Source organism: Lygodium microphyllum, chromosome 14, assembly GCF_053477565.2.
Source record: "Lygodium microphyllum isolate KBCC chromosome 14, Lygodium_microphyllum_v1.1.10, whole genome shotgun sequence".
Classification (NCBI taxonomy): domain Eukaryota; kingdom Viridiplantae; phylum Streptophyta; class Polypodiopsida; order Schizaeales; family Lygodiaceae; genus Lygodium; species Lygodium microphyllum.
Window position 1 is genome coordinate 33,383,249 of NC_141148.1, and position 20,576 is coordinate 33,403,824.

At 41.7% G+C, this 20,576-nt stretch overlaps 1 protein-coding gene and 1 long non-coding RNA gene across 8 annotated transcripts in view; one reads left to right on the forward strand and one right to left on the reverse strand.

Moving 5' to 3' along the window:
- Positions 1-20,576, forward strand: part of LOC148025478 (uncharacterized) — a 155,829-nt gene that overhangs the window by 75,293 nt on the left and 59,960 nt on the right. For 2 of the 4 annotated variants that reach the window (XM_087692630.1, XM_087692629.1), the window contains exons 7-11: positions 11,826-11,951; positions 12,056-12,157; positions 12,831-12,914; positions 13,002-13,139; positions 13,383-13,568. In XM_087692630.1, the coding sequence (XP_087548756.1) occupies positions 11,826-11,951; positions 12,056-12,157; positions 12,831-12,914; positions 13,002-13,139; positions 13,383-13,568 (636 nt within the window). The remainder of the gene's footprint in view (positions 1-11,825; positions 11,952-12,055; positions 12,158-12,830; positions 12,915-13,001; positions 13,140-13,382; positions 13,569-20,576) is intronic. The other 2 variants (XM_087692631.1, XM_087692632.1) reach the window with 2 other exon arrangements.
- LOC148025479 (uncharacterized) overlaps positions 1-20,576 on the reverse strand; it is a 90,524-nt gene that overhangs the window by 10,017 nt on the left and 59,931 nt on the right. The gene's annotated exons all lie outside the window — the stretch shown is intronic.

Consider the following 20,576-nt stretch of genomic DNA (forward strand, 5'->3'; position numbering starts at 1 on the left):
GGAGTGGGATCCGGGAGAGTAGCTTTGGCCGGCCATTGTGGTCGCCAAGAAGCCACCGAGGTTCCTGGAGTACAATGCCAGGATTGGCAGACACGTACTGATGCAAGAGGATATGGATTGGGCGCTGTCATGTAGCAGGCACTGGGCGGAGCACAGCTGGCTTGCCCAGATGCAGAAGGAGGGAGTTTGTAAGCGCTGCACACAGCAATCTATGGAAACCCCAAAGCACTGACTTTGGTCATGTGAGGCGACACAGCTTGTGTGGAGAGGAGTATGCCGCATCCTTCGCCGCATAGCACCCAGCCTTGGATGTATCTCTTGGGGAGCTTTCCGTTGGCAGGCGGTCAGCTAGGGCCGTCACCTTCTGTATGAGGCCGGGATGCAGGATATGATATTCATTATCGAGGCAGGGTCGTGCACAGTGGTGGGTTTAGAGGCTCTACCCACCCGCCAAGTACTAGAGCCCACAACAGACCGCTCTGAGGTATGGGAAATCATAGGGAGTCTTACTGGTTGGCATATCTGGAAGGCATGGTGTCAAGTGGCTTTCAGCGGAGAGAGACTTTCAGTACAAGCGACCTTAGGCAGAGCTCTGGACCTCCATCATCCACTCCCTTTGAGGCCGATGGGATCATGTGCAGGGCGAGTTTAGGGCTCGTCAGGAGCTCTAATGTCATTTCATGCGCACTTGGAGGGGCCAAGACCTGTTCTTCGTGATGCAGGCAGGCAGCCCTAGATGGTGATACACCCCCCCTCCATGGCTTCTTGCCCCTATCCCCCCCAGACCGCCTTGAGAGGCTTGTATATATGATGTATCTATGACTTTCGTTAGCTCCAGCTTGTTCTGTTGAGCATGAGTACTCCGTTGTAATCAGTTTTTTTGAGAAATATAATCAGCCAAATTTTACTGCAAAAAAAAAAAAGGAGATGTAGGATACAATCTACATCTTTAAGGCCAATGCTTGAGTAGTCATTCGTCTAGAGACCTTGCCCAAGGGCTCGAAATACTAGAACCCTCTGACATCATGGGAGGTCATTGGGCAAAGTGTAGGGAAATGGTGGGGCCTATAGTGGAGACAATAGAGCATAGGACAAACACTAGCAGTTCAAAAACACAAAGAATGGATGAATGATGATGATGAATATGACAACATATTTGCTCAAGATGACTGCATTATCCTAGCTGATCAAGAGTGGCAGCACATGTGGAAGAAATGTGCTTTGTGGAGGGAGCGAAATGTAGTCCTCCAATTAAGGGGATGACAAAGATGACACTAGATAGATATGGACAGTAGTGAAGGGAGAGAAATGCAGTCCTCCATAGCTGATGATGATGAAAATTGACCTCTAGGGGCTGAGGGATGAGCCAAGGAGTCAGTGATGGCATAGAAGCTTGAGATGACTGCACTGTCCTAGCTGATGAAGAGTGGCAGCACTGTATGCCCTGTGGAGGGAGCGAAATGTATTCCTATAATCACGGGGATGTCAAAGAAGACACTAGATAGGTGTGGACAGTAGTGAAAGGGGAGAAACACAGTCCTCCAAAGTTGATAATGATGAAAAGGTGACCTCTAGGGGCAGAAGCAGAAAAATGCAGATGTAGGCTGATTGGTGACACCTGTAGGAGATAGGCAATTTACTGCAAAAGGAGCAGAAGCTGAAAATGCAGATGTTTATCATTTAGTGAGATGCAGCTACCGATGCGTGACAGCCTCCATATGGTGCAACAGCTGATGGGTGACAGCCTCCAGCTGGACAGCAGCCTGAAATGCAGCATCTGTGAAAAGCGATGATGATTGAATGGCTGGCGCCTGACTGGTGGACCTCTTCAAGGATGGGCAGCAGCATAGACTGATTGGGCAGCCATGTCAACTTTAGTGGCAGTCTGCCACTCCCAAATGCAGGGAATTCCACTTACGAAGAGAGGAACACTTGGAGAAGAGGAGAGCGAACAGCTGAGAATGAATCAAGTTGAGAGTCAGAGAATTGGGATGCCCACACCCCCCCCTTTCATAGGGATTTTTGGGCATTTGTCCTACTCTGCACAAATATAGCCTTGTAACATAAATGCAACTTTTTGGGGCTGTTTTAAGGAACAAACTTAGACATTAATACTTGTCAATTAGATGTTAATGCAAGCCTTGATTTTGATGGCTCAACACCCCTTCTCAAGCCCAAAAAGGTGCCCTTTGTGGGAGAGAGCATCAAACTCCACCCTTTTATTAACTTTCTAGAAACTTATGGAATATCTACCAAGAGAGTTTTAAGGAGGTATCTAGGAGATGCATAGTTATGGAGGGAGCGAAATGTAGTCCTTCAATTAGATATTGGAGGTGGTCTCCAATGCTAAGTAGAAGGGGGATGGGTATCTAAAATCATCTCCTTGATGCTCATGATGGAATTTTTATATATGGAGCATATAAGGGAGAGGGAATGTGCAGCTCCACGGGTGGGTGGCAGCCATTGTCTCTTGATGGAGAAGACTTTGGAGCCAAAGGTGGTGGATAGCCACCATCTCTTGATGGAACAATAGCAAAGACAAGGTTCATGGAAGTCATTGAACCCCCCAAAAAAGTGGAAGAAACCTCCATATCTTGTTGCAAGCAATCTCTAGGATGGCTGATTATCAATGCTTGATGTGCTCAGAAGGTTTAATTACACATCATAGACATCTTACTACCTTGAGCATAGAACTTTGATAGTCAATGCAAAACTAATTGTTGCCCATAATGGTGAGATGACACAGGAGTGTGTTTGGGGAGATGCATATACTCTAGTGGTGTATGGAGTAGTGGGCAATGAGGGTCTTCTAAGGTAAAGTGATGTGTCTTGCTACAATAGGTGCACCCAATGGTATGTGTTGTAGCCTTAGAGAAAGAAGCGATATCACCTGTGTGGCTGACATGTAATGGGAAGTTGGGAAGGAGTGAAAAATAGTCCTCTTGAATGTTGCACCGGAATGGAGTAAAGGAACCTAAGTTGATAGTGGCATTGTTGCTCCCTACTACTTGTGTTCTTAATGGTGAATAATTATGTTTAGCTCTGAGAGGTATTCTAGTATGATACCATGTAAAGAAATGGGAGGGTTTGTAGTGGAGACAACATTGTGTACAGCAAACACTAGTAGTGAATGAACTCAAAAGCACAAAGCATAAATGAATGATGAATGAGATCCAATGATACATACAATGCCTTCAAGCATTCCTATATCCAGGATCAGGGTGGAGGGGTGAGCCATTGATTCAATGATGCTAGAGTGGCTCACAATGATTGCACTATGCTGGCTGATGAGCGGTGGCAAGACCTATGGAAGGAACGTTCACTGTGGAGGGATGTCCAAGAAGGCATCAAATACATGAGGATAGTAGTGAAGTGAGTGAAACACATTCCTCTATAGATGATGATGATGAAAATGTGACATCCAAGGGAAGCAGCAATAAAACACAGATGTAGGCTGACTGGTGACATCTCCAAGACATGGGTGATTGGCTGCAAAACAAGTGGCAGCAGAAAACATAGGTGCTGAGATGGTGACTGTGGGCAACGCCCTCCAATTGGACAGCAGCTTGAAACAGAGCACCATGAAAAGCGATGATGCCAAAAGGGCTGCTCACTGGTGGACCTCCTGTAGATGGGCAGCAGCTAGGCAGCAGCCTCAGCAGCATTTTGCTACACCAAAATGCAAGAGAGGCCAGTTGATGAAGAGGTGAACACTTGAAGAAGGGGAGAGTGAATATCTACAAATGGTCTAGGTTGATAGTGTGAGAATTAAGATGCCCACAACTTGCCATTCTATAGGGTATTTTTATGTATTTGTCTTATTCTATAGCTGTTTTAAAGGAACAAAATTAGGCATTAATGAATGAAAACTAAATCTTAATGCAAGCCTTGATTTTGGTGGCTCAACAACCTCCCTCAAGCCCAAAAAGGTGCCCAACATGGAGAGCCAAACTCCTCCCTTATAATAACTTTAAAAATGTGAGGCAATTAATAGATAGGAGGATCCCCCCATTAAGATTTGGAGAGAGAGCATGACTGAAATAGAAGCCTCTGTGACCTAAGAATGTGAAGCTCCACCAAAGAAGAAAACAATAGCCAAGAGTATAGCTGAAGGTGTCTGAAACTCGACCTTAGGAGAGAAGCCACTAGCTCTGTCTCCATGCTGGTAAGAATGCAAATGAGTGCCTAATCATGGGCCTTGGAAGAGAGGACACTATCCCTATTTCCTTGGGGACAAGATTCGAAAGTGTGGCTACCAAGGCATGGCTGAAAATCGAAGGTTCTGGCCTTGATACAACCTGTAGATCTTAGGTGCTGATGCTGAAAGTGATAGATTAAAACAAGACAAGGGTCGCCATGGCATGTGAATGTCTACATGTGTAGGGAGAGAAAAGTATTCCTCTAGAGAAAAACATTCCTCTAATGACTAGTCACAAATAATCATGACCCCGTCTGAACTCCCACTTTGAAGGAGGGAGAATCTAGAAACTCTTGAATGGAGGCCTCTGGGTAGTTTGAAGAAGAGGGATATCTACCGAGAGTGTCGAAGGAGGTTTTTGGGATGAGCATGGCTAGAATGCAAAGTAGAAGGAACTCTGTGAAGAGTAACTAAGTACATCACAAATAGATTGTGTGAACAACCAATCTAGTGCACTCTAATGCCAAACCATATGAGGGACAGTATGGAAGAAAGTGCCTAAATCCCATGTCCGCAAAAAAGCCTCTCCTCTCTTCCTCATCCTCTCAGAGCTGCCCTGCATCCTCTTCCATCTCCCGCAGAGTGTGAATGATGTCTTTCCAGATCCTTGATAAGGTCTCCACTGTGGATACATCCAGGAGTCAATAGCATGGCTGCATCTTGCAGTCCAAATATACCAAGCTATGATACTGGCAATCAACCCCTATCTCTCGCAATGTCCCTGAGTCCACTGTGCAGATGAATAATCTGGAGTGAGAATCCTGCTCAGATGGTGTCCAATGATGAGAAAAGAGTAGCTCCCTTGGACATCCTCATAGCCACATGCTGGGCTTCTATCTGTGAGCCATGCTACAGCCGCCTAGGTAGCCACCATGGTCTCAACTATGCTGTGAAATACCATCATGAGGGCTCTCCTCCAAACCTCATGGGCTCTAGGGCAGTCCCATAGGCAATGTCTCTATGTCCTAGTGGATCACCACATCTCGCACATGCTATTGGGTCACTGACGTATCCAATCCATATGCCAACTACTAGGCTCCTATGAGCTACAAGCCATAGGAACAGAGATGTCTTCCTAGGCCTGAAGCTATCATGTAGCCTCCTCCAAAAGTCATATAGGAACTCCTTTGTGATTCCCCTTTTGTGTCAATGGGGGGAGGCTGCACCGCTGCTGGCTGTTCTTTGATCTTGCTAATTTGTATTCTCCTCCCCAGCCTAGTAGTGTAGCCAAAGAAGGGCACATCGCAAGGTCTATCAAGGAATGGATCCCTCCACACCCACTCTCATGGATCCCACTGTAATCTTTGTAGAGGTCTCCTGTGGCCTTCCAATATTGAGTATAAGAGGATGGGAGAGAGGGGTATCACAAATGATCTCGTCGATGCTTGTGGTGGAATCTATATTGGTAGAACCATACAAGGGAGAAGGAGCATGCAGCTCTTGAGCTATAGATGGGCAACAGCCGGTGTCTCTCAGTGCAGTGGGCAGAGCCGAAGGTGGTGAATAGCCATTGGCTCTTGATGGAGTGACTATGAAGATTTGTTGTGCCTTACATACTGTTCTTAGCAATCTCTGAGCTTGACTGTTATATTTATAAGGTAAATTAAGGGAAACATGCATGAGGCATGACCGTCCGGGGTCTTGGGCACCCGAACGGGGTTTAGGGGAGCCTAGAATTAAAGAGAGTCCAAGAATAGTAGGACTCACCAAGGTTTAACAGTTGGCAATCAGATCACGATGAGTGTGGCCAGCAATGAACTAGGCAAGGCTGGGAGGTGAAACGAATCTCGTGCTCATTTAGTATCGGACTGCTTTCCTCTAGTCTTCTTCATCTTCTGAGTCTGACATTGGTATCAGAGCCGCCATCCCATCTTGTTGGAGCGTTGGGTTCTCATCTTGCTAGTTATTTGTGAAGTTTTCTTTCTGGCGATTACAGGCACAAGGGTCACATGATTCGACTGACATGACACGTCATCTGTCAGTCGTTTAAGGTTGTCGCCCGTCGTCCGTCAATCGTCGAAGATCTCTACACAAAGTTGTAACTCGTGGTTGTGCCACGTCACGTAAGTGTGACATGTAGCGGTGAGGCAGAGCATGAGACGACTGTCGACTGTTGTAGCCGTGACGAAAAGCATCAGAGCTGTGAGGCGAAACGTGAGACGACTGCTGTAGTCGTGATGAAAGGCGCCAGATAGTATTCAGGTCATACACATCACACAGCTGTTTTCAAGGAGCAGTTTTGCAGTAGTATCGTCTCCTCCCCACTGGGGCCAGCATTTAAATCGCCACCAGCTGACTGAAATCAGTCAGATTCGTCATACACATAAAAGACATATTTGTGGTTCACGTGATAGTCCCGTTTTCTGCCGAAGAACTTCATTTCCAACGTGACTGGTCTAGTCTGGGAAGACAAAAATTGTTCCTTACTCTTCGGGCTTATTAATAAAACCAGCAACAGTAGCCCTGCCATTAAAACCAGGGAAGTACTTTACTTTGTATGCAAATTTCTTATCTTTGCTTTCCAATTCCAGTGTATTAATGGCAGAAAAAGGGAAAGAGGGAGTAATGGAAGGTTCTAGTTCTGGGGACCACCCTATGGTAGATCCCCATGAATTAGAGATGAAAGAAGAACAGTGGGAAGAATTCTTTGCTACACGAGAACAATTTGATGATCTTACTGCTCGTGTGCAGGCTCAGGGGGTTCAAATGGAATTTTTAACTTAAACACTCACTGAAATAAAATCTCAATTAACTTTATTGTTAGAAAGGGATAAAAATAAGATAGAAACCTCGGATGTCCCATCTTCATCGAAAGATTTAGATGTGACTATGCGAGATCCTAAGGAACCCCACCACAAGTTGAGGGATAATCCAGTTCTAAAAGATATGAAACCCCCTCAGTTTCACGGGGAGGAAAAAGATAGAAATAAAGATACAATCTTTAATTTTCTCCAAAAATGGGAAGATTTACATAAACTTAAAAATACTCCACCACATCTCCAAGCACACTGGAGGCTAGTTTTACTTTGTGGCCCAAAGCATATAAATGGTGGCGAACTTTAAAGGAGGCAAATAAAATACCTGAAACTTGGGCTCAATTTGAATCCGTCTTTTTGAAAGAATTCCTTCCTGAAAATGAAATGGAAAGAAATTGGGAAGATTGGGATTATGTCAGACAAAGGGGAAGACCTCTGCTGACATATCTGGAGGAATATCGTGAGATAATCCTGAAATTGGAAGGAATAGATCAATTTCAAAAGACAAGAGGATTCATTAGGGGACTAGATAAAGCCTGTAAAAAGGAAGTAAAAAGGAGTTCACCTAAGACACTGGAAGAGGCAATTAAATTTGCATTAATCAATGAAGATAGTATGCGTCCAGGTACACTCACTAGTCTCACTAATATGGAGCCCAAGTCTAAGGAATTGGAAACCTCAAAATTTGTGAGCAAATTTAAAAGGAAAATGCCGTTTTTAAAGGGTAAAAAATAACCTTTTGAAAAGAAACAATATGTGAGGCCAAAGTTAAGTCCTGATGACTTTGATAAGGCCAAAAAAGAAAAGTTGTGTTTCAATTGCCTATCCCCTAACCATGCTGCTTGGAATTGCCCTCAAAAGAAAAAGGGGGAAGACAAAGGAAATGATAAGGACAAGGGCAAGGGAAAAGAAAAATAAATCCATGTAGTGCAAACCTTAGAATTAAAGGGGCATGAAAGGTATAAATCTTTAGAGGTCTTGCACATGGATGTACAACACAAGTGTTGTATGTCAACTTCTATGCGGCAGCCCACCTTTGGGCCACATGATTTAGTTAGAGTGCATGGATTGATAGCTGGAAAGAGGTTGTTATGTTACACTGAGGTTCAGAAGCTGATAAAGAAGGAAGCTTGTGAGGTATATATGTTATGGTCTCTTCCTGTACATAACACTTTTACTTTCTGTAATATAAAGCAACAATTTTCTTATGTTTGTGAGTTGAATGTAAATAATGAATTAAGTAGTTTGTTAGATGAATTTAAAGATGTGTTTCCTTCTGATTTACCTAGTGGCCTTCCACCAGATAGGGGTGATATTAATCACCCAATTGACACAAATAAGGATACACACCCTATTTCTAAACCACCATATAAGTTAAGTGAAACACAGCACCAAGAAGTTGAAAGACAAATTAAGGATTACCTTGATAAAGGGTTTATACAACCCAGTAATTCACCTTGGGCTTCACCAATTTTATTAGTAAAGAAAAAAGATGTTTCTATGCGACTTTGTGTTGACTATAGAGCACTTAATAAAATAACCGTGAAGAATAAATTTCCTATGCCCAGAATGGAAGATCTTTTTGATCAATTACAAGGGGCAAAATTCTTCACAAAGATAGATTTAAGATCAGGCTATCACCAAGTAAGAATTAAGGCACAAGATGTTCCCAAGACAGCATTTCGTACTAGATACGGACATTATGATTTTTTGGTGATGCCTTTTGGCCTCACTAATGCACCAGCTACCTTTATGAAGCTCATGAATAGTGTTTTACGGCCCTATCTAGGACATTTTGTAGTAGTCTTCTTGGATGATATCTTGATCTTTAGTAAATTAAGAGAATAACATTTGGAACACTTACAATTAGTATACCAACTATTAAGAACACATTCCCTTTATGCGAAGAAAACTAAATGTGAATTCTTTGAACAAGAGGTCAAATATTTGGGGCATATTATCTCGAAAGAGGGAATCAACATGGATCCAGAAAAAGTAAGGGCAATTATTGAATGGCCATCTCCAAGGAACCTGGAAGAGCTGCAGATCTTCCTAGGTTTATCTGGATTTTATCGTAGATTCATACGAGATTATGCCAAAATAGCTGTTCCAATGATAGACCAACTTAAAGGGAAAGGAAAAAGTTTTAATTGGGGAACATACCAAAATGAAAGTTTTCAAAAACTTAAGGTAGCTATTGCTACAGCTCTAGTACTATTAATTGTGGATCCCAATAAACCATTTGTGGTTGAAGCTGATGCCAGTGATAAGGTGATAGGCGCGGTCTTATTACAAGAAGGTCGACCAGTTGCTTTTGAAAGCAAGAAATTAGACCGTGCAAAACAGAATTATTTTGTTTATGAGAGGAAGCTATATGCAATAGTACATGCAATGAAGAAATGGAGGCACTATTTGTACGGTGCCAAACTTTTGATTTTATCGGATCATGAAAGCATTAAGTGGCTTAATGATCAACCGGATTTACATAGGCGTAAAGCCAGATGGGCCGAACTCCTCCAGAGTTGGACTATGAGATAAGATATAGAAAAGGAAAGTATAATATAGTAGTTGATGCACTCAGCAGAATGCCCATCATTAATGAATTGAGTTTTACTCAGTTCACTTCCAACTTGCTTGAATCTTTAAAAGGGAAATGCCAGGTTGATCTGGCATATTTCAACATATGGGAAGCAATAAAAAATGGGGATCCAAATGAAAGTGCTTCTACTGAGGAAGGAATATCTGAGGATGTTCAACAAGGAAATGGAGCATCAGGGGTTGCTCAAACCGGATTCAAGTGGAAGAATTTTACCATTGATAATGGTTATTTACTCTACAAGGGTAGGGTATGTGTCCCGAAAGATACAGAAATTAGGCGCCAGATACTCTTTGAGTGTCATGATACCCCTAGCGCGGGACATCCAGGAGTTAATAAGACTTATAGTCTTATTAAAAGGCAGTTCTATTGGCCTAGAATGAATAAGGACGTCCTTGACTATGTGGTCAAATGTAATAAATGCCAGGTTAATAAAGCTGAAAGATTGAAAATGGGAGGACTTCTCCATCCACTAGAGATTCCTTCAGGAAAATGGGAGAGTATCTCCATGGATTTTATTGTTGCTTTACCCAGAACACAGAGGAGGCACGACTCTGTGTGGGTGATTGTGGATAGGTTAACCAAAATGGCTAGGTTCATTCCAACTTCAACTGATGTTAAAACACCGGAATTGGCTAGATTGTTCGTAGAGAACATATACCGATTGTATGGCCTTCCGGCAAATATAGTTTCTGATCGGGATAGAAAATTTGATAGTCAATTTTGGCATGCGGTATTTAGGAAGTTGGATACTAAACTTAGCATGAGTATGGCGGATCACCCGCAAACTGATGGGCAAACTGAAAGGGTTAACCAAATCCTTGAAAATATGCTTAGGGCATATGTAAGTAAAAGGCAAACTAATTGGGAAGAGTATCTACCGATAGCAGAGTTTGCATATAATAGTGCCAAGCACTCTTCCACTGGATATAGTCCATTTATGTTAATGTACGGGTTTCAGCCCAGAGCTCCTGCATACAGGAAAAGGTTCAGGCAGTCAAGGATTTTTTGGAGGATATGAATAGTATGTTAAAATTTGCTCAAGAAAATATTAAAAAAGCTCAAAATCGAGCTAGAGCATATGCAAATCCTCACCGAAGAGACATCTCCTTTGAAGAAGGAGAATTGGTCTATCTTAAGGTGCCTGAACAAACCAAAACCATGAAAACGGGACAATGTCCAAAGCTTTCACCGAGGTATTGTGGTCCTTTGATAATACTTAAAAAGGTGGGAGAACTGGCTTACAAGCTCCAACTACCTGCTGGTAGTAAAATACATCCAGTTTTTCATGTAAGTAAGTTAAGGAAGAAGCTGGGTGATTTGGATAATCTAATCTTAAATTATAACATTGAGGAGCTATTAAATGACCAATCTAATCCACATGAACCAGAAAGAATATTAAATGTTCGTAATAGACGAACAAGAAATACTATTTATCAAGAATGTTTGGTTAAGTGGAAAGATTGTTCAGAAGAAAGCTCAACATGGGAGCAAGTACTTTAAAGAAAAGGTTTCCCAATTTACAGTTAGACCTTCCAAGTATCGTTTTCGAGGACGAAACCGATTCCTAAGGGGAAGGAAATGTTATATTTATAAGGTAAATTAAGGGAAACATGCACGAGGCATGACCGTCCGGGGTCTTGGGCGCCCGAACGGGGTTTAGGGGAGCCTAGAATTAAAGAGAGTCCAAGAATAGTAGGACTCACCAAGGTTTGACAGCTGGCAATCGGATCACGATGAGTGTGGCCAGCAATGAACTAGGCAAGGCTGGGAGGTGAAATGAATCTCGTGCTCATTTAGTATCGGACTGCTTTCCTCTAGTCTTCTTCATCTTTTGAGTCTGACATTGACCCAAAAGGACATGTTGTGTGCCTTAACAGAATGTACCAGCTAAGGGGTATACTTAACATGCATATACAAGAAGGTGCCTATGGCAGTCATCACTCCTAAAGGATAAGCAGCATCTTTCCTTTACTATGTGGATAGAACAATCTGCCCTTACATAGAATAAAATTTTTAACTAGCATTGATGTATCACTAGCTTCCTTCCCATTAAAATCAGTTGAATGGTAGTAACTGATTCTGACATTGTGAGCTGATTCTTACTGTTAATTCATCTCTATAGAATTATGCAATCAGTTTCCATGCTGCTTTGCACCTTTAGATTATTGAAACGTAACCAAGAAACCAGCAGCCCCAATCAAGAAACCTTCTTCATACTCCTTTCTTTCTTTTTTCTGTTGGTTTATTTTTGAGTGGCTTTTTGTTTTTGCAGGCTAGGAAAGCTTATGAGAAAGAAGAAGTTGATAACTGCTCCTTTTGGCCAAGGGTAAACTGGAGGTCTCAATTTTTTGATAAAATTACTTATCAACCTATCCAAGAGAGATTTCAGGAGCTTCAGGTATCACATGTACTGGCATTATGATAACATTCAGGATTTCTTTTTGTAGATGATTTTTCTGTTTTTCAATAGCTCTGAGAATTTGCCATGCTGTGTGTTAATAGAGGCAGAAATTTGAAAAAATTGCAAATGCACAATTACGAAATGATCTAGGGCTAACCTTCAAACCTGAGATAAATCCAAAGTCAATACAACTGTGCAAACAGGTTTGCCTCAGAATGCCAGAGATGGCTTAAAAGTATCTATGTGTGGTCTTAATCTCTCACCTTCATCTTTCACATTCATGCAATTGCCTTGATATGAAATTGTCACAGTTTCTGAATAAAGTAGCAACCAGCTTTTGTTGTTTTATTTGCATGAGTCTCCACAAACTCTAGTTGCAGTATATACCAGCTTGTTTAGCATTTCACTGCCTCAGTCTGTATAACTCTGTGATCCAGAAACCTAGAGAGGTTGCTGCTGGATTTGTACGATCGCACATAGCTGCTAGATTTCTGCTGACTGATCTGACATTCAATAATAACTGTTTCAAAAAACTTTTTGTGTTTGTCTGCACGTTTTTTTTGCCATCAGTTTATAACATGATTGGCAAATTCTCCAACATTCTAGTTTGCAATGTGTAGCTTAGCAAATCTAGTCTTGGTTTTGTCATTGTTGAATCATAGTCTGGCCTTGTTAAAATATGTTCTGGCCAATTCATTGCCAACTTTATTTATCTGACAATGTGCATGTAGAAAGGTTTTGTTGTCCAACTTGCTTTGTCTGACAATGCGTATGTAGACATTCTTGGCATTTTTAGACTTTTGTTCATAAGGTAATTGCACAGACAATTTATTTGAAGACTGGGATGACAAACATATCTTTTATGAATTGCCACAGAAAGGGCTAGAGACAATTCACGTGGCTGAGCGCTTAACTTCAATGCAACGCTCTGTTCATCCTGATTGCAAACTTGATCCTGAGGTGCAACCCTTAGACAAACAGCATTCTATCTAGTAATATCAATGCTTTCCACCATCTCATTGTTGTATGACATTTGTGCTTGTGCAGAAAAACAAAAGCACTTTTGCTCCAGAAATTAATAAAAACACGGACTATATCATTGCATCTTCCAGACAGTTTGGAGGCTGTTCTGTTGGGTTTTTAGAAAGGCAGAAACAGTATCTTCAAACCATGGAGGACAAGAAGGTAAAATTCTCTTGCCGTACCTGATTCTTAGAACGAACAGTCTTATAAAATGCCAAGAGTTGTCCAAATAGGTAAGTAATAAGGCATTTATTAGTGATATTATTGTCTGTGGTGTAGACCTCTGTCTGAATATTTTAACCAACAGAAACTGTACGTTTTCTTTATTTTGTGAGTCATGATTTATGATATGTTTTCTGGTGGTAAAGATTTTTTGAAACGTCTTTTCTTCAACCTATGATAAAGCTGCAGAAGTCAAAGAAGCAAGAAACAACTCCTGATTTGACATTTCGTCCTGATATCGGTAATTCTGCAATAATTTTGAGGCAGTCTTATAGTCACGATCTTTTGCAAGAGACTCCTGTTGAAAGATTTGAAAGGCTGGCGTACAGAGATAAAGAACAGCTCTGGCATGCTCGAGAAAGAATTGCGGTAACATATTGTTGTGACAAACTAGTTGCTTCTGGACTCTTGTCTATTTTATCATCACAAGAATCATTGAATCTGCTTGTAGATTTTCTCTAGTTGTCGTTGTGTATCTTTTGATTATTCTTTTAACTGCTGTTTTGGTTATTCCAAAGATGTATTTTAATTTTTCTTTTCAGCTTTTGTCTTGGCTGAGTGAAAGAACACCACGTTTTACGTTTTTTTTGGTTTGTGAAAAAGTTTTAAATAATGAATTGAAATATTTACAAAGGGCCTTCAGGCCAACCAAGCAGACTCAAAGACAAGTAGAAACAGCACATGGAGTCAAAAGGCTACAAAAGATACAAGGCTACAATAATAGGAGGGGATCATGAAGTGGGCACAACCTGGGTGGTGCAAATGACATCCATCCATGGAGTAGCCACCTCATTGACCATGGAGCACCCACCCCTTTGAGGATCATACCAGCAGAAACCATGAGGCAACCACCTCTTTGAGGATCACAATAGCAGAAACCATAGAACTAACTTGCCACAATAACAATCCTCGAATACAGCTCACATGGTCAAGGATACCTAAGTCGGAATCAAAAATAAATGCATTGTGTGTCTGCAAGGTGTGCAAAGGACCAATCCGACACAAAAAATGAAAGAAGATGGGTATGCTCTGGTGACTGTGGACGGCATCTTGCCCGAAACCCAAGAACATACGATTGTACACCGATGTGTCACTGAAGTCCATACTTGGGAAATGAAACCTCAGCCCTGTCAAGCAATTGGGTAAGAAATACAAAGATGAGTTGGAGGCTCATCACATATTACAAAAGATACATCTAGCACTAGAGATGTTGCAATGGCATAGGATATCCCCTATGTGGAGACCCCTAACAAGAAGCCTCTTTATAACAACTTTCCCCTCGTAGGGAAGCTTAAGACCTCCACAATCGAAGCAACCGATCATGCCACTTAGCTTTATTATCCCAAGAACACCAAAATTTATTTACTTTCTCAATCACCCATCTCTTATCCTTAACCATCTTATGATAGACGTGATTGGCTAATCATTTCAAGAAATCATCTGGGCACACAAAAGCTCAGTGCAATCATGGGGATGAAGGGTGTATTACAAGCAAAGGGGAATGGCACCAAAATTTTTCCTCCAAGCTTGATCAAATCAGCCTATTAACCTTGAGGAACTCAAAAGTATTAGTGGATACATGCTACAGAATAAACCCAAGAGACTGACAAAGAATGATAGCATCTCATATAGTCCTCAAACGTAGTCATGACATCCTATTAAACTTTCAATTTTAGGTGCTTATCAAGCCAGTCAAGGAACTTGGACATGAACAAGAGCTCATCTTGCAATGAGTCTCCTTTCTAGAGTTAGGAGGATGCTTAGTGAAGCAAAGGATCTTCTATCATGGAACAATCACCTACGAAAGAAGAAAAGACCATGGCATTTTGATTTGTTGGGTCAAATTAAGGACATGCCAGCAAGAGGCTTGATTTTAGTGCAGCCACATGAGATGTCAATTTACTCAATGAAAGCCATAGCAATGTCAACCCAAGAATTCTATTGGTCACATAAGGACTATAACAAGGCCAATTGCAAAGCTATAATATGAATCTTAACATCCAACAAGGCAGCACCGCTCAAGCACGTTGGCATGGTAACATGTTGCCAATAGGTCCATACCTGGCGCAAACAATATCCATGCCTTATCCATAGCATAAAATGGATGGGCTGCACCAATTCTTTGAATGACTTTTGTGTCCAAGAAAGCGAAGGCAAGAAATAGGAAATCATACTTATTATCACCATCTATGCAACTTTGAGGCACATGTATAGAGGCCAGTCCTTGATATTTCCAATATATAAACATGCCATGAGTTCGTGAGGCCTCCAATTGAGAAATGCCTAAGGGGCCACATTCATTGCAATGAAATATCCCAAGTGTCTAGTGATTTCACCCTAAGAAACAATCCCATCTTGCCAACCCAAACCGTGCATGTATCTCTATATACAACTAATGAGAATGGACTTTTGTGCATTGATATTGAGGCTTGAGGCTAGACCGAACAATCTCCAAATGGCCATTGATTTATATAGATTAAACTTCTCAACCTTGAGAAACATAAATGAATCATCTCTACAAGAGAGTGCCCTAGAAACTTAGCCCCATTGGGAAGAGCCAAACAAATGATTTCACCATTAGTCGCCAACTTATCCAATAGGGAGAGCATCAAATGAGTCGTCATCTAGCCACCCTAGTGGTAAGCCACTTATTTTATTAACCCATTGACTTGGATTCAAATCTCCCTTTTTCTATACCTATACTGAATGACCACATGGAATGTAAAAGTTGAATTGAAGACCTTCTAGTCACCACTTATTCAACTTAACTTGCAATCAATCAATCAATCTCTCTTTTTTTCATGAATAAGTGTATATTGATGTATGGAAATACTTACATCAGGCCTTCAAGCCAACCAAATAGTAATAGAAACAATTGTAATGAAGCCATCAGGCTATCAAAACAACCTACTACATGCAAATCCTATGAATCACAAGCCAAGCGAAAAGGCTACCAAAACATAGCAAAAAAAAAAAAATCATGCATATAGCACAATCAGAGTAGAGTGAACTATATCCAGCAAAGGAGTAGCCACATTAGGGAGGACTAGGTCTGTTGAAATCATAGAAGAGATTTGCCCCCATAAGAATTATCCTCAAACACAAGCCACATGACCATTGATACTTGAGGCCAAATAAAAAATAAAGGCATCATGGGTATGCCAAATGTGCCAAAGAGGTGTCCATCTAAGAAAGTGGAAGAGGCATGGATGATCTGATTGCAAAGTGGACGAGGAAGGCAACTTGCTCAATACCCAAGAATGGATGGACATCTGCTGCCCAGTCACATGAAGGTCCACACATGGGAAATAAAGATCCAAATTTGTTTTGTCAGAGGGCAAAGGCAAGAAATGAAGAGATGAATTGATGTCTCATCACTAGTAGAGCAAAAGATTCAATGTCCCTGTGAGATCTTGTGGGCTTGCAAGACATCCCTAGTAGGAAGACCACTGATAAGAAACCTCCATACAAAAACTTTCCCTTGGTAAGGAATCTTGGACCTCCATAATTGAAGAAATCTGTCCCACCACTTTTGAAGAAATCTGTCCCTTGATAAGGAATCTTGGACTCCACAACTAAAGAAATCTATCTCCCACTTTTTTCTGCTTTTCCAAGCATACCAAACTTTATTACCTTTCTTACTGACCCATCCCTTGTCCTCTATCATCTTATGGTAGATCTGATTAGCTGACCTTTTTAAAAAATCAAGTTTCACAAACATCCAATCCTGCCAAGGTGAAGTAGATTGAAAAGCAAGCAATGGATAATAGCTCTGAAACCAATCTTATAGGATTGACCAAATCTGACTATAGCCTCTAGGCACCCGAAAGTAGTGGCACACGCGACGGAAAGAATAGAGACGGGACTACCTAGGAATGATAGCATCCTGTACTGTTTACAGCCCCAATTTGGCCATCCAATTTAAAATCTCTCTCTAGAATTCTTTGTCTAGCCAATCAAGCAACTTAGAAGTGGCCAACACTTTTGCATGTAAGGAATTAGCCTCCTTTTGGAGATTAGGAGGACACCAGACTATAAACTAAAGAATCTCTTGCCAAGAGGCAATCAAATGGGTTAGGAGAAATGATTGTGACATTTTAAGAGGTCACGTAGAATTGAACACATGCCACCAAGATGCCGGGATAACCATGTGACCATGGGAGATGCTAGTCTCCTCGATAAAGAATTCTGCAACATCAACCAAAGGATGACTTTGCAAACAAAGGTCTTGCAAGAGATATAAAGATTAACATTCAATAGAGCAGCTCCTCCCGACCGTTTTGGAGTAGTAATATGCTGTCGAGATATCCACACTTGACCCAAATGATTGTCTTTCTTTTTCCATAGCATAAAGTGGATGGGTTGCACCAATTCCAAAAGAGACTTCTTAGTCCAAGGAAGCAAGGGTAAAAAATATGAGGCCATACTAATCATTAGATTGAGTCACTTTGACCCGCACATGAAGAGACCAGCCTTGAGATTTGTGAGGGGATGAGAGGATGAGGGGGTGAGAGGATCGAGGTGCAGCTGAGTGCGGTAGATAGTGTGAGAGTGTAAGAGACAGAGTGAAGCACAACACCCAATAGAATAGACTAAAAGAGTGTGGAATGAAAGTACAAAATACAACCCTTAAACCTTAGGGTTGTAGGGAGTGTTCACACCCGAACACGGTAAGTGCCCATAAGTGTGTAACATAAAGCACATAAGCACATATGAAAATAAGACTATAAGTCTGGGGGAAAAAACCTCTCCTACCGAGAGTAAAAAGTGCCCCAGTGTCCTACTAATCACCGACACTCCCATATGAGCGTAGGCGTAAGTGAGGCGTGAGTCAAATACCCAACAAACCCCCCTGGAGTGAAGAGTGATCAAGAGTACAAGGATCGTCCACCACCAAAGGATATCAAATTTAAAGCATCGTGAAATGCTTCAAATTTGTCACAAGGAAGAGCTTTGGTGAAGATGTCTGCCACATTACTGGTGGTAGGACAATAGACAAGGCTGATATCTCCTGAATGTAGCCTCTCTCTGACAAAGTGATAATGGATCTCAATGTGTTTCGTACGGGCATGAAACACTAGGTTCCGTGCCACTGCAATGGCACTCTGACTGTCAGTGAACAAAGGAGTAGGCTCCGTAATAGTACATCTAGATCAACTAGCAAGCGTCTAAGCCATACGCATTCAACTGTGGTAGTGAAAGCTGCCTTGTATTCAGCTTCACATGACGATGTGGCAACAGTGGATTGTTTCTTGCTAAGCCAAGAAATGCAAGAAGAGCCAAGAAAGAAACAATTGCCACTTGTGGAGTGACGTGTATCATAGTCACCAGCCCAATCAGAACCACTGTAAGCATGTAACTGCAGTGATCCCCCTTTGGCATAAAGCAACCCAAGAGATCTAGTACCCTGCAAGTAACGAAAAACACACTTGACAGCTTGCCAATGTGACATACGTGGCTGATGCATATACCTGCTCAAAGCTAAAACTGCAAACTGTATGTCCGGCCTAGTGTTGCATAGGTAGATAAGACATCCAACTGCAGGAGCATATGTATGTATATCAAACAAATCACTGTCATCATGTAATGACAGTTTCAGTCCAGGTTCCATGGGGGTACAAATTGGCTTGCAATCCTGTAAGCCAAACTTCTCAAGAAGCTGCCCAATATACCTTGACTGTGATAGCCCAATACCTCGAGCATCATGTATGAACTGGATGCCCAAGTAGTAATGCAAAATTCCCAAGTCAGACATGTCAAAAGTTTGCTGCAAATTTTGTTTGAATGCTGAAATCTGATCAGCATGTGTTCAAGTGAGCCAAAGGTCATCAACATAAAGACATATAATCAGCATAGATCCCCCTTCTTTACATACGTAAAGGGTAGACTCAGATGAGCTGTTTAGAAACCCCTGACCAAGCAAGAAAGCATCTATTTTTGCATACCAAGCTCTAGGAGCTTGTTTCAAACCATATAGTGCCTTTTTGAGCTTGCATACCAAATGTTCTGAGCCTTCAACTGCAAAACCAATGGGCTGCTGTACATAAACTTCCTCCTGAAGTTCCCCATGTAAAAATGCAGTCTTGATATCCAACTGATGCACTGTCCAACCATAATGTGCAGCCAAAGCAATCATAGACCTGATGGTCGTCATACGGGAAGTAGGAGCAAATGTCTCCTCATAGTCAATGCCATTTTTCTGTGCGTAGCCTTTAGCTGCAAGCCGTGCCTTGTATTTATCAATGGATCCATCTGCTTTCCTTTTCAGTTTGTAGACCCATTTCGTTCCAATGGCTTTCTTCCCAAATGGCAAAGACACCAAATCCCAAGTTTGATTCTTAGTGATAGAATCTAATTTAGCTTGCATTGCTGCCATCCAATGCACACTATGTTGTGCATCCTCAAAACATTCAGGCTCTTCATTATCAAAAGTACTTGCTGCCATAACAAACTCCATGGTATGTGCTGAATCATGCAAACGAGTTTGCCTTCTAGTACAACCAGCCATGGGTGTATCCAAAGGACTATCTTGCATAGTCTGCAAATACCATCTAGGTAACTGTCTAGCTTCCTGACTGTGTGCAAGCTCTTGCTGAATTTCTGTTTCAGCATTATGCTGAATATTCCGATCAGCCAATGGCTGAATTTCTGCACTTTCCATAGGAGCAGCTGGCTGAACATTAGGTTCATTTTCTGAAGCTCCAGCTGAATCACCAAAACTAATGGGCAGCAGCCCTTCCAAAACATCACGGGCAGCCTGATATGTGTCCAAACCAGCCAAGGATAATTCTGATTTTTCATCAAAAACAACATCCCTCCTAACAAAAATCTTCTTTGTAACGGGATCATAGAGTCTGTAGCCTTTGCTCTCACTGCTATATCCATGAAAATGCACTTAACAGCCTTGTTGTCCAACTTTTTTCTAAGTACCCGTGGAATATGGGCATAGGCAAGACACCCAACGGTACGGACGTGGCCAACAGAAGGTTTACGGCTGTTCCAAGCCTCAAAAGGTGTGATGGTCTTCAAGGCTTTGGTAGGGCATCTATTCAAAACATGGCAAGCACACATGACTGCTTCCATCCAAAAACTAGAGGCAAGCTCTTTGCCTTCAGCATACATCTGGCCATCTCCATGAGTGACCGATTCTTCCTCTCTGCTACCCCATTCTACTGGGGAGTATAGGCAGTAGTGTACTGATGGACTATGCCTTTCTGCTTCAAAAAAAAATTCAGCATAGAGGACATGTATTCCCCCCCTCGTCCGAACGGAGAGTCTTAATTTTGCATCCAGATTGATTTTCAACAAGTGCACTGAAAGCCAAAAATGCATCATACACTTCTGACTTTTTTTTCAAACAGTAGACCGAGCAAAAAC